This window comes from Labeo rohita, chromosome 18 (assembly GCF_022985175.1).
Source record: "Labeo rohita strain BAU-BD-2019 chromosome 18, IGBB_LRoh.1.0, whole genome shotgun sequence".
NCBI classification, from domain to species: Eukaryota; Metazoa; Chordata; class Actinopteri; order Cypriniformes; family Cyprinidae; genus Labeo; species Labeo rohita.
In genome coordinates this window covers 9,124,658-9,137,665 of record NC_066886.1, presented here as the reverse complement: position 1 = coordinate 9,137,665, position 13,008 = coordinate 9,124,658, and the positions used below count along the sequence as shown (strand labels likewise).

General features: G+C 35.4%; 2 protein-coding genes across 5 annotated transcripts in view; one reads left to right on the top strand and one right to left on the bottom strand.

Moving 5' to 3' along the window:
* si:dkey-246g23.2 (solute carrier family 66 member 2) overlaps nucleotides 1–11,423 on the bottom strand; it is a 55,337-nt gene extending 43,914 nt beyond the window's left edge. The window contains exons 1-4 of one of the 4 annotated variants that reach the window (XM_051135183.1): nucleotides 11,408–11,423; nucleotides 8,469–8,616; nucleotides 5,201–5,440; nucleotides 3,281–3,414 (exon numbers count right to left, since the gene is read on the bottom strand). In XM_051135183.1, coding sequence (XP_050991140.1) covers nucleotides 3,281–3,414; nucleotides 5,201–5,400 — 334 coding nt within the window. In that variant the 5' untranslated portion in view covers nucleotides 5,401–5,440; nucleotides 8,469–8,616; nucleotides 11,408–11,423. Of the gene's footprint in view, nucleotides 1–3,280; nucleotides 3,415–5,200; nucleotides 5,441–5,568; nucleotides 5,715–8,468; nucleotides 9,066–11,407 lie in introns of those variants that run through there. The other 3 variants (XM_051135182.1, XM_051135185.1, XM_051135184.1) reach the window with 3 other exon arrangements.
* hsbp1b (heat shock factor binding protein 1b) lies at nucleotides 9,150–11,975 on the top strand. Its single transcript, XM_051135186.1, has 4 exons — nucleotides 9,150–9,320; nucleotides 9,573–9,639; nucleotides 11,443–11,566; nucleotides 11,672–11,975. Exons 1-3 carry the CDS (start codon nucleotides 9,276–9,278, stop codon nucleotides 11,559–11,561), a joined length of 231 nt encoding a protein of 76 aa, XP_050991143.1. The 5' UTR covers nucleotides 9,150–9,275; the 3' UTR covers nucleotides 11,562–11,566; nucleotides 11,672–11,975.
* The last annotated feature ends 1,033 nt before the right edge of the window (nucleotides 11,976–13,008 follow it).

The window sequence follows — 13,008 nt, the reverse complement described above, 5'->3', positions numbered from 1 at the left end:
ATGACCTTACACAACCCCTGCAAATGACAACAGAAACATGTGAGGGTAGATCACACTGCATGTATAGGAAAGCATATAGGTTAATTAGTCACTTTGAGCATGCACCTTCAAAAATGTACACGTGTGTGTTTTAAAAGACCTGACAGCTTGCGTGTGTGTGTGTAGGTGTGAAGGTATGCAGGGACAGGTGGGCTGTAGGTCGCACATAGCCAACGGGATAGTCAGTGATTAAAGAGGGTCTCACATGACGTCTAACTTTCAGGGGGAGGACCCGATGTCCGTACTATTCTGGGTCCAGAACACACCCTTCCCCTCTGTCCCTGCTGTAACCGGACACCTTAACTGCCATTCAGGCAGACCCGCTGACGCACACAGTTCTACTGTTAAACCGGATGTTAAGCACTGAAACTAATGCAGGCAGGCACACTAGGAGGAGCTCATACAAAAACATTCTAATTAAAAAACAAAAATCAAATCTGAAAATTGTGTTAAAATCCAAATGTTAGTTTTCACTCGGAAATTACACTGCCAGTCAAAGTTTTTGAACAGTAAGATTTGTAATATTTTTCTGCATTTCTGAGTCTCTTCTGCTCACCAAACCTGAATTTATTTGATCCAAAGTGCAGCAAAAACTTTTTACTATTTAAAATAACTTTTTCTATTTTAATTATATTTTAAAATATAATTTATTCCTGTGATTTCAAAACTAGATTTTTAGCATCATTACTCCAGTCACATGATCCTTTAGAAATCATTCTAATATTCTGATTTGCTGCTCAAAAAACATTTATTGTTATTATTATGCTGAAAACAGTTGTAAAAATTAACAGCTGCAGTAATCTAGTCGAGAGAACATAAATGCATGAATTAGTTTCTTAGCATCATTAAAAGATAAAAACGGACGAATCTTGGCAATGTTTCTTAGATGATAGTGTTTTTGTAACTTGGTTAATATGAGACTTAAAACTCAGATCACAGTCCAAAATGACACCCAGGTCTTTCTTACATTGTATAGCTAAGAAACACAATTCAGCTTCAATCCTCTCCCGCTCAGGTTTTTCCCCCACAATAAGAATTTCGGTTTTATCTTTGTTCAGTTTTAAAAAAAATTCATTCATCCATTTTACAATGCTGGACAGACAGTTGGACAATTTTTTTTTTTTACTACAACAGTGTCTTTAGGCTCAACTGATATATATGTATATATATATATATATAATTATATGTCATCAGCATAAAGGTGGTAATTTTACAATTCCAAAAGGGTTGTAAAAACATTAAAGGGGTCATCGGATGCCCATTTTCCACAAGTTGATATGATTCTTTAGGGTCTTAATGAAAATTCTATAATATACTTTGGTTAAAAATTTTCAATGGTTTTGTAAAACGACACCCTATTTACCTTGGCAAAATCAGCTCTGCAAAAATCATCCCATTCTGATGGATTGTTCAAATCAAATGAGCTCTAAATGAGCTGTGCTCTGAGAGATAATTTTACAATTCAGCAAAAGGGTTGTAAAAACATTAAACTGCTGTAGGTGAAGCTCATATAATTTATGATGCCCATTTTCACAAACAAACGTTGATATGATTCTTTGGGGTCTTACATGAAAATTCTATAATATCCTTTGGTTAAAAATTTTCAATGGTTTTGTGAAACGAGACCCTCATTTACCTTGGCAAAATGAGCTCTGCAAAAATCATCCCATTCTGATGGATTGTTTTTACAGATTAATTAAAAACCAAATGAGCTTTTTATCATTATAGGGTAGATCTTGACTCACTGTCAACAGTGATGAGCTGTGCTCAAACAACACTGTAAAAGTGAACATTTGCATTCAGCCATGACCCCTTTAAAATTATTCTTTCAATCATGAAAATTAAATTATCCAACTTTTTTTCCCGTAAATGTGGGCGTGGTGGGCATTTGTAAATTTTATAGGTCTGGTTTCTGGACTTATCCACTTCCAGCTATTTTTAGCTGTACAAAACAGCTCGTTTTGCTGCTTGATACTGCAAACTGGTGTGTTTTACCATATAATTGTAATGTATTATCTTATGTATTATTATGATACCATACAAAAACTGCAAATTACAAATTACTTGTTGATAATGAAACCCAATATTAATTTCCAAATAAATTTGCAGATTTCATATGTCTCATTTAAAAAAAAGGAAGTCCCCTGTCCCCGCCCCCCCCACCAATGAAATTGACTGATTTACTTCACAAGTTAATCACTGACTCACTCCAAAAACACTGCATTAGAAAGTCAATTTCTTTAAGTCTACTGTATCAATGAGTGCTGGTCAGCATTCATACACAGGCTTTGTACACTGAAACTGTATAACAAAGTCAAAGAGCGAGTTACAGCCTTGAAGCTCAATCAATCAACATGACAGGTAGATTAAAGCTAAGTGTGATTTCACATTCAATTTTCTAATTATTACAACATAGCAAAATGTTATCATCCAAGCTCCCTCCCAGACAGTGATCTCATAAAAAAGTTGACTTCGGATTGAGCCTGCTCTTGCAAGCCCAGAAAAAGCCAATCAACTGGAGCCTAACTTTATCATAAATCAATTCTGTGGAAGAGCGAAGAGGAAATTACACACAGTTTGCACCCTGATCCAAGTGTCGCCAATATTCTCAGACACTTAACATCTTCATTATAAATGAATGTGGGACTAGACTGGTGCCCCGGGCAAGGAGTAACATTTATGTGGTTTTAATCCCATCTACATGACAGAAGACAAGGAGGTGATATCTGTTTAGTAATACTCTCGCATGCTGAAGTTTACATACCATTCACACGACCTCAAGCGTTAATATAACACTTGCATACTGTAAAGCTGTAGCAATCATTAAAACTGGCACTTTACAAATTTCTGCTTTCAATGATTAATGTCTTCATATGATCCCCTAAAATATTGGACACTTCAATTACACTTAAAGGGATAGTTCATCCAAAAATGAAAATTCTGTCAGTAATTACTCACCCTCATGTCATTCCAAACCCGTAATTGTTAACAATTTCTGTCTATGCAGGGTCAGAGAGATCTCGCATATCATCAAAAATATCTTAATTTGTGCTCCGAAGATGAACGAAGGTCTTACAGGTTTGGAACGACATGAGGGTGAGTAATTAACGACAGAACTTTTATTTTGGGGTGAACTATCCCGTCAATGTATGAGATAACAAAATGTCAAACCACGTAGTTTTTACAAAGCAAAAGCAGTGTTTCAGACTATTGCCAGACACACAGTGTTTAATGTAGTTACCTGTGATGTGGTGCTGTTTAGTACTGACACGGTTGCTGCTCTGGATGGAACAGCACAAATGTAGCATAGCCAACATGGTGAGAATCATCACCACACTCTGCAGGAGCAAAGGCAGCTCAAACTGTTTGCCTATCCTGCAAAACAAAACAATAAATCCCTAATTTAAAGGTGAAGCGAGTAAAAGCTGTGCCACTAGAAAAAAACAAACAAAAAGAACTACAAAAATAACAGCTGTTTTCAAACAGGTTTCCTAGACAGTTCACTCATCTTCTTGGTCAATCAAATAGAAAGCCCCGCCCCAAACACACCCCATTGGTTGAGCAACTGTTGCAATGTCAAATGAGTTCAGATATTTAAAGGCATAGTTCATCCAAAAATGAAAATTCTGTCATTAATTACTCATTTCATGTCTTTCCAAACCTGTAAAACTTTCGCTCATCTTCAGAGCACAAATTAAGATATTTTTGATGAAATCCAAGAATTTTCTGACCCTGCATAGACAACAACACAACTGATATGTTCAAGGCCCAGAAAGGTAGTAAGGACATCATTATGCATATATCGTGCTACTCTAATGAATGCGTGCCATCTGACATAGAAGAGAAGAAATTGTTGAATAAAGTTATTTTTGTGTAAAAATAAAAAGTATTCTTGCAGCTTCATAAAATTAAGGTTAAACGACTGATGTCACAAGGACCATTTTATCGATGTCTTAATACATTTCTGGGCCTTGTACATGGTAGTTGCATTGCTGGAGGATCAGAAACTGTCAGATTTTAGCAAAAATATCTTAATTTGTGTTCCAAAGATGAACGAAGGTCTTACAGGTTTGGAACAACATGAGTGGGAGTACTTATTGAATTTTCATTTTTGGGTGAACTAACCCTTTAAATAAAGTTAATTTTAAAAACCAGATTTCTGAAAATGTTTAGACTTTTGGAAAAACCACCTACAAAAGGTTTAAAGGAATAGATCACCCAAAATTTAAAATGTGAAGTGGACTACTTAAGTGTGGATTACTGTGATGTTTTTCTCAGCTGTTTTAACTCTCGTTCTGACGGCACCCATTCGCTCCAAAGGATCCATCTTGGATGGCCTGAGGGTGAGTATCACCCTCAGCAAATGTTATCTTTTTCAGAGAGTCTATTTACACTAAGTGCAAATAGCCTGCCTTGTTGGCAGAGGCTGTTTATACTAACTCCGCCCACCAATGTGTGATTGGACTAGTCAACACTACAAAAGACTGCGCAGAGGATAAAGAGATTGTGCTACATATTTCAACGTGATCGCATCCTCATTTTGGCGAGCTTGTTTTTCTCTCTTTTCAAACCTCATATCATATCAGAAAAGCAGTTATTTTCAATGAAAATAAAGGAAATAATTAAAAAGTTGAAAATAAAGGAGCGGTTAGGGTTAGGGTAGGTGTAGGGAGGGCTTATTGTCCCAGTAAGGCAGCATCCATTTAATAAATTGGATTAAAACTATAATTTACACCCAGTATGTAAATACTGCATACTGTTTTAATGTACTACAGTACTGAGGTGCAGATTACTGCGTCAGAACAAAAGTAAAGACTTTTTTTACTGTATTGTAACGCATATGCAATTAAAACATTGTCAAAGGGAAAAAAAAATTAGGGGCGGGGCTTGGTTCTATCCACTGATCATTGATTGGATGGAGGAAGATTTGAATACAAACTTGCAGATTAATTTAAAAAGAGGCGGGGTTTAGGCAGACTAAATTATTTGAGAAGTCTGGCAAATAGCCTACAAATATACTAAAATTCAGCCTTTATTAATTAGATTTGCTCTTGTTTATTTCACTTTAATTCTACATTGGCCCACATTAGCCTTCATTAGCCCCTAAGCCATCAATTAACTCTAACTGCTGCTGCAGTAACATTAACTCTCCTCCACTCACCAGAAGAAAATGCGAAGTATATTAGCAACGAGCAACACCAGACAGACTCTTGTTGAGAATCCCTCAGCATTATTGGTCCTCTGGATCTCCTGGTACTGGGGTACGTAAGGCACCGCACCTCCAAACACCATCACGCCAGAAGCCATCCAGGAGAGCAGAGCCCATGAGCTCTCCATGTTCTCCTCTGACCCCTGCTCCATGGCTGTGTTTCACAAACCTCTGTCTTTATACTCCCATACCCTGCAAGAAGAGGTTAGAACACTTGATCACAAATATAGAAAGTGCAATCGAGATTAAATTAGCTGTCTGCTAGCTAAAATAAGCTAAAACTAATAAAACAGGCATATATTGCTGCAACAAACCCTTACAGCACCAATAAAAGCAACAGTGCCATCTTCAGTAACTTTAAAGCTCCCACAGGAATGACAATACCCACAATATAAATGCATTGTAAATGATTCATGTGGGCCTTTCTGGACATGAAATCCAATGAGGGACCATTTTCAGAGAAGTCAGGAACATTAAGAGTCGTCTACAGTACATGCTGCCACCCATTCTGACGATATCTCAGCTAAACAGGATGTTTGTGCTCAAAGGAGGACTGTGCACCAAAAGATAAGGCTCCTTTTTGTTTCTGACCAGACAAACGTCACATCAAAAGAAAAGGCTGAGTCACAGGTTTTAAAACACACTGCTGAGAAGTTTCAAAATAGTTTCAAGTTTACTTTGCAGCATCAGTTCCCCAATTCAGCACAAGACATGTTTCCTGAGGGTGTGAATATTCTATAAAGGTTTGTGATGCAAGAATGTGTAATCTCTGCTAACATTACATTTATTTATTTTTTTATTTATTTAGATTATAATTTTATATTGTGTATATTTTTAAATATACGTAATTATAATGCAAGTAAAATATTTAAATAATTTTTTTTTACACATATAATATTTTTAAACAATAAAGGTCCTGCAACATTTTAAAGGAGATTTTGTGGTTTAAGTGGTCAGATTAGTAAGGAATGTTCACTAATCCCCATGAAGTCAGCTGGAACCAAGTACTCGTTACCAAGTACCTAAAGGTCCAGCAAAGAGAGCTGCTACTGTACATAGAGGTGTTGCATAACTTCTGCATTCCGTAGGGGGTTGGGCTCTTCTGACATGTCTCCACCTCTCTCACTTTTGTGTCTCCTACATGAACAGATGTCTAGATCCACACCTACTGTAAATAGACTTAGCTTTGCCGGACATAAAAAGCCTATCATTTTTCTGGAATGGCGAACATGGGCATAAAATATGTTTGGTATGTTTGAGGCACTTCATATAATGCAATGTGCACGTCTGTGTTATGCTCTTTAGAAACTGGATCCAGCAGGAAATGTGGACAGCAGTAAAATCCCTTAAGTTAGTTCCAACCTAAAGAGTGGGTTTGTCACTGCATTGCGTTTCAAATTTTTCTTTTTCTGTACACTTTTTAACAATTGCATCTTAGAAAATCATTAAACTTCCATTTAATCGCACGCTAATAGTTTTAAGAGCAACGAAGCCTCGTGTGAACTGCTACTAAGACTATTTTTAGTGATGAGGAGTCTGAATCATTTGAGTCGATTCTTTTGAACAATTCATTTCAATCGATCCTATTCAGTGATTATTTTTCATCAAGTATCGTAAAATCTAAAAGCATTCGATTAAAGAATAAAGCTGTGTATTTATATTTATTATATTTTACGTTTTAAGAGTTTAATCATGTGACTAAGTCTAGTTTGTCACAGCCACAGTTCAACGCATTAAATGTAAATGATGCCTAAATATAAGTTGATTTGAATTTACAGTATTAAATAGTACAACTTATTTACCACAACACAGGATGTTGTTTAAAACCACCATACAAATGAGATGTAAATTTTGTCAGTTGTATTAGTTAATATTTCAGATATTTGACAGTTAAAGCAACTTTTTGACTTATCATTTATAGGAGTTAGGGGTAATGCACGTTACGTAATCAGATTACTTTTTTCAAATAACTAGTAAAGTAACACATTACTTTTTAATTTACAAGAAAATATCTTTGTTACTTTTTCAAATAAGTAACATAAGTTGCTTTGTTTTCCAATTGACTGACTGATAGCTCTCCCGTCCCCATGTTGAGGGAAGTCAGGAGTAGCCTAAAGTGCACAGGTGATCTCAAAATATGTGGCAAACTTGCAATAATTCAATTTGTTAAATAACACATATGTATTTAATCCCATTGTATTAACTAACGTTTTTACTGCTGACCTTCGATGACCTAATTCAGCCATACTAATAAGCAAAAATTGCTTTAGACTAACATTTAACATTTGTGCTTCGTTTTTTAATGCTGAAGCATGTTCAACTTCATTCTCCTGTGTTCTACTGTACAAACTTTAATTCACATTTCCTTCAGCCTGAGTCTTATTTATTTCACTTTTGGTTTGAAAGGGCAAAAACAGAACTTAAAAAAACCCCAACAAACACAAGAGCCACCCCAGATTTAAAAAGTAAAGCAAAAGTAACGTAACGCATTACTTTACATAAAAAGTAACTAGGGAGCATAATTAGTTATCTTTTTAGGGAGTAACGCAATATTGTAATCCATTAGGGCTACTTTTAGTAACTTTCCCCAACACTGTCAGCTAAATCCTTTATTCACTTCAAAGTTATATAAACGAATCGGACTTATCCGAAAGAATTCACTCCAACCCACTCGATTAATTTGAGAACCGCAAATGTTTTAGTTTTTATTCGTGAACGACATCGTTCGGACCTTTTTTTTTGCACGTTCAAACATTTTATTGAAAAAGATCCGATTCAAAAGAACAATTCGTTTACGAACAGTACACCGCTGAACCGTTTCAAACAATTCACTGAAAAAGATCCGATTCAAAAGAACAATTCGTCCACGAACAGGACATCGCAAATCATTACAAGGATATGGACAAACCTTTCGGGGATATATGAATCCGGGTGTGCAACTGTGCATATTTTATCGACTGCGTGTCAAGTGAACCTGATAAATCAAAGTGAATCTCAGTATGCAGTATCGCGTGCAACAACTCTCCGATCAGCAGTTAAACGCAATGCACAAAACACCACAGCGCTTTTCGTTTTCAAAAGCTAAACTCAAAACTCTTTATGCACATTCAGCAGAGTTTCGCCGCGCGGGTTTCGCTTTAAAACGAAGCAGCTTGATATAAAAGAAAGAAGTTGCAACTGCAAAGAAGGGGGGAAAAAAACTTAGGAAGTTCAAGCATACCTTGTTTCGGGCGAAGACTTGTTTGACAACTATAATATCAGCAGCACACACACTCATGAGCATATGCTGTCTCATCTAGCCATCATCTAGTCTAAATCAGGCTGATGCAGTTTGGAGATGTGGGCTTGACCGCGCAGCTCTCATCGGTCTAGTGTTACAGAGAGGAAGAGGAAAGAAACAAATAAACAGAGAACACCACGAGATCTTATCAAACCAAAATTTGTTTGAGTAGCGCTACTACTTCCATTGTTTTCATTTTGAGGTTAAATTATTGGAACGGTACGTGGTAACAAACAACAAAACAATGTCCCTTTCTTGTAGGCTATACCATGTATAAACAACAACTTGCATATTATTTTACCCATAAACCTACGTCTGTTTTCTTTGAAAAAATTGCTAGGTCAAAATATGTATCTCATAAAGCCTGTTGGTAATCTCTGCTAGTACCTTAACCTGAAATGGACCAAGAATAACCATGTTTGTATTTCGCAACAAAAACAGCTGAATTATTTAAATAGATTCTAGCCTATCCTGTTGTAACCTGTCAATGGTTTTAACAGATTAAATAACTGCATCATTGGGTGTGCACTGTCCTGCTACTGCTCGTCTGATCACGCCAGAGGCTGATTTGCCTGCCTGCAGCTGTGGGAATCTCTCGCTAAGAGGTTTCTAAAATCTCGCGATATTTTTCACAACTCCGTGATTTAGCCAACAGCTGATCATTTGAAGCAAAGTGCTGAGAAGATACACGATTTGTAGACGAATACACATCTTTTTGCAGTTGTACAGATTATTTATTTAATAAATATGGCAGAGACAGACCCCAAATCGGTGCAGGATCTCACAGCAGTGGTAAGTTTGATAACGAACGACATTTGTTTGTGGTTTACTAAGGTAGGCTAATGCTAGGCCCTGTTTATCTGTTCTACTTAGATTATTTTGATGCGACATAAGCTTCGTTTATAACTTCAAAGTAGATTTGACTGAGAATATAATTGTTGTGACTTAACAAGCTTATTTATTACATCTTTTGACTTGATGTATTTGCATATGTTTATGCGTTTTACATATTAGCTAGATTATCTGGATGTTTCTCCCTAACAGGTGCAGACATTGCTGCAGCAGATGCAGGATAAGTTCCAGACAATGTCAGACCAGATCATCGGGAGAAATATCCTTTCTTGTTTTTGGTAACGTTATATCTGTATAATTTTTCAGTGAGGCCGCAATAGTCCCTGAGGCTATGCCTCAAATTTCAATATCACAGCAAGCTGTTTAGAGGTCTTTAAATGAGATCAGTTGTCATTTATATTTCACATACAGTCTATCTGAAAGGAATAGGAGCAAAAATGCCTTACTCAGGGAACCAGGGTTTTTGCAGGTCTTTAGAAGTGTTAATTTGCACTTCCACAAATGAAAGAAAAAATCTCAAATCAGAGCAGAACGTCTTAGATCCATAGTCATGGCATTAATTATTGCATATAATGCTAAAAATGAATTTTTTCCTCAGTGCAAACGTCTAAAGAGTCTTTGACTTGCTGCCATTTCAACTCAATGTGGTCATCAAATTTTTTTATTTGGTCTAAAAGTCTTAAATTTAACTTACCTTCATAGAACCTAAGAAAACCTTGTGGTACAAAGGCGAGAGGGGGTCTTAACTATATGTGACCCAGGATCACAAAACCAGTCGTAAGGGTCATGTTTTCAAAATTGAGATTTATACATCATATGAAAGCAGAATAAGCTTTTCATTGATGTATGGTTTGTTAGGATAGGACAATATTTGGCCGAGATACAACTATTTAAAACTCAGGAATCTGAGGGTTCCAAAAAAAAAACAAAATATTGAGAAAATCACCTTTAAAGTTCTTCAAATAATGTTCTTAACAATGTATATTACTAATTAAAAATTAAGTTTTCATACGTTTACAGTAGGAATTTTACAAAATATCTTCATGGAACATGATCTTTACTTAATTTCCTAATGATTTTTGCCATAGAAAAAAAAAAAAAAAATCAATTTTTGACCCATACAATGTATTTTTGGCTATTGCTACAAATAAACCCCAGCGACTTAAGACTGGTTTTGTGGTCCAGGGTCACATATAGAGTTTTCACGACGCGTCATCAGTTGGCCATATTGGTGGCACTTAATGTAAACAATACCACTTAACCAACGAAACTCGTACATTTTGCTGATTATTGCTGCTGAAATTGGTAAATTACTATCATGTTTTGGGCTGTACTAATCGGTCAGACCAGGAAAAACATTTAGAGTACTATAGTCTGCCAAAAGTTATAACAAATCAAGGAGAAGAGTGCAAAAAACTGTCCGTTTGTGGTCGGCTAAACTGAACCAGGATTTCCGGGGCAAGAATTTTCACAACATTCCTGTTTGTTCTATTAATTTCCGGTCAGGTAGGTGAAATAATAGGCTGATATATTAATTAATACTGCTTGTACGTATCTTTACCACCTATTAACTTTAGTTAGTCAAACTATTGAGGCATTTCCTGCTTAACAAGTCCTTCTTTATATGATTTAGCGGGTTCTACACGCAGGAAACCGTGTTTAGTAGTATATTAACTGCAACTTTTGACTTGTGACATAAGTGCAAACCCTCTATTCCAAGCTCTAAACCGTCATCCTTTAAGGGATTATTCCAGATCTTTAACCACTGAATTGCCAGAACCACCATTATAGAACAGCAAGAGCATTTCACAAACTCATTAGCAGATTCATACAAATGTTTTCATATATATTTGAGCTCCACATTTTCACCACAGAACTATCTACAAAAATCCAAATGTTTTAAGTAAATGCTTTAAGTACTACTATGTAGGTTTAGACATACATTTTGTTAACACTCAAAATATACTAAGAACATAGTGTTAGCCATGCACTCAGTGCCTTGATATGAATATGAATGGTGGTATTACCTGTACTTGCTCGCATCTTCCTTAACAAGCTTCACTTGATGAAATGAGCACCCGCATTGATGATCTAGAGAAGAATATAGCAGACCTGATGACTCAGGCAGGAGTGGAAGAGATTGAAGGGGAGAACAAGGTCAAAGAGGGAGAGGCCTCCTAGTAGAGGTATTTTAGCTGAAACCAGTTGTGAATGTTTTTTTTTTTAAATGGAAATTAGAAATGCATTTCATTCTGGTATACTGTATTAAAATGCACTGTTATCTTTCACAGAATGCTGAGTAGCAGAAACTACCGATACTCTTCAGGAGCAGCAAAATTTTCTCTATGGTGACTAACATATTTTGGTTTGATGTGATGCTTTTTTTAATATTTAGAAGGAATTAAAGTCAGTCCTAATACTGTGACTGTATGCTACACTTTTTTTCCTTTTTCTGTATTGGATTGCAAGGAACTTTTTAAACACGACATCCAACTGTAGAACCCTGCATTACTGTAATAGCACTAGCCCAAGTGCCAATGTAATACCATTCCTGTTAAAGTGAATTTGTTGTTGAATTAAAGTTGTTTCTTAAAACATGTGTCCTCATCTTTCTTTACTGGTATAGCTTTCACAGTTTCATGCTTTGTAGCATTTGCAAGCGAGTTAAATAAATGAAAGAAACATGCTGACATGCAAAGTCTCTTGGGTTGAATACACAGGGTGAATTCTTGGAAATGTAAATCACTTTGTTTATAACTGATCAATGTTTAAACTGGGTAAGATGATGATTAACACCTTTATATGCCATTTAAAGCCACATCGCTATCAAAAGTCTACTGTATGATGCAGAACTTAAATGGCTTAAGCTAAAATTTGACTAAATCAATGGATAAGAATTTTGACCCAAGAAAAATCTATTTTTGATTCAGGGAAAACGATGAGCATTTTACACCAAAATAATAAAGTAATATTTTAACAAGTAATAACTTGCATTATATTTCATAATAAAATATTTGTAAATCATTGAAGTATGTGTCATACAGAATCTAATACAATTGTATCAGGACCAGATGATTTCCATTACTGTTTTTTTTTTCTTTTTTTTTTACATTATGTTAATGAGAATTTCTATATATTTTGACCATATTTGTGATGATAATGTCACAACATAATTATATTTTAATGTTAAGGATGCATCAATTGCAATTTTGTGAAATATTATTGAAATTTAAAATGACAGTTTTCTTTTTTTTTCTTTTTACATACTTTAAAATACAATTTATTTCTGTGAAACAAAGCTGAATTTTCAGCATCATTACTCCAGTCTGTGTCATATGATCCTTTAGAAATCATTCTTATATTTTGATTTATAATCAGTGTCGGAAACAGTTGCGCTGCTTAATATTTTTTGGGACCTGTGATACTTTTTCCAGGATAAATGAACAGTGTTTATTCAAAATAGATTTTGTTGTTACAATATACACTAGTATTTAAAAGCTTAGGGTCAGTATATATAGTTTTTTTTGAAGAAATGAATACTTTTATTAAGCAAAGATGTGTTAAATTGATAAAAAGTGATAGTAATGATTTATATTGTTTGAAAAAAATATTTTGGGTAAATTATGTT

Excerpts from the sequence above, each read along its gene's own strand:
- hsbp1b (XM_051135186.1), top strand. The coding sequence starts at position 9,276 with ATGGCAGAGACAGACCCCAAATCGGTGCAGGATCTCACAGCAGTG. Across the intron at positions 9,321-9,572 it reads TGCAGGATCTCACAGCAGTG|GTGCAGACATTGCTGCAGCA; the intron begins GTAAGTTTGATA and ends TCTCCCTAACAG. Across the intron at positions 9,640-11,442 it reads AGACCAGATCATCGGGAGAA|TTGATGAAATGAGCACCCGC; the intron begins ATATCCTTTCTT and ends AACAAGCTTCAC.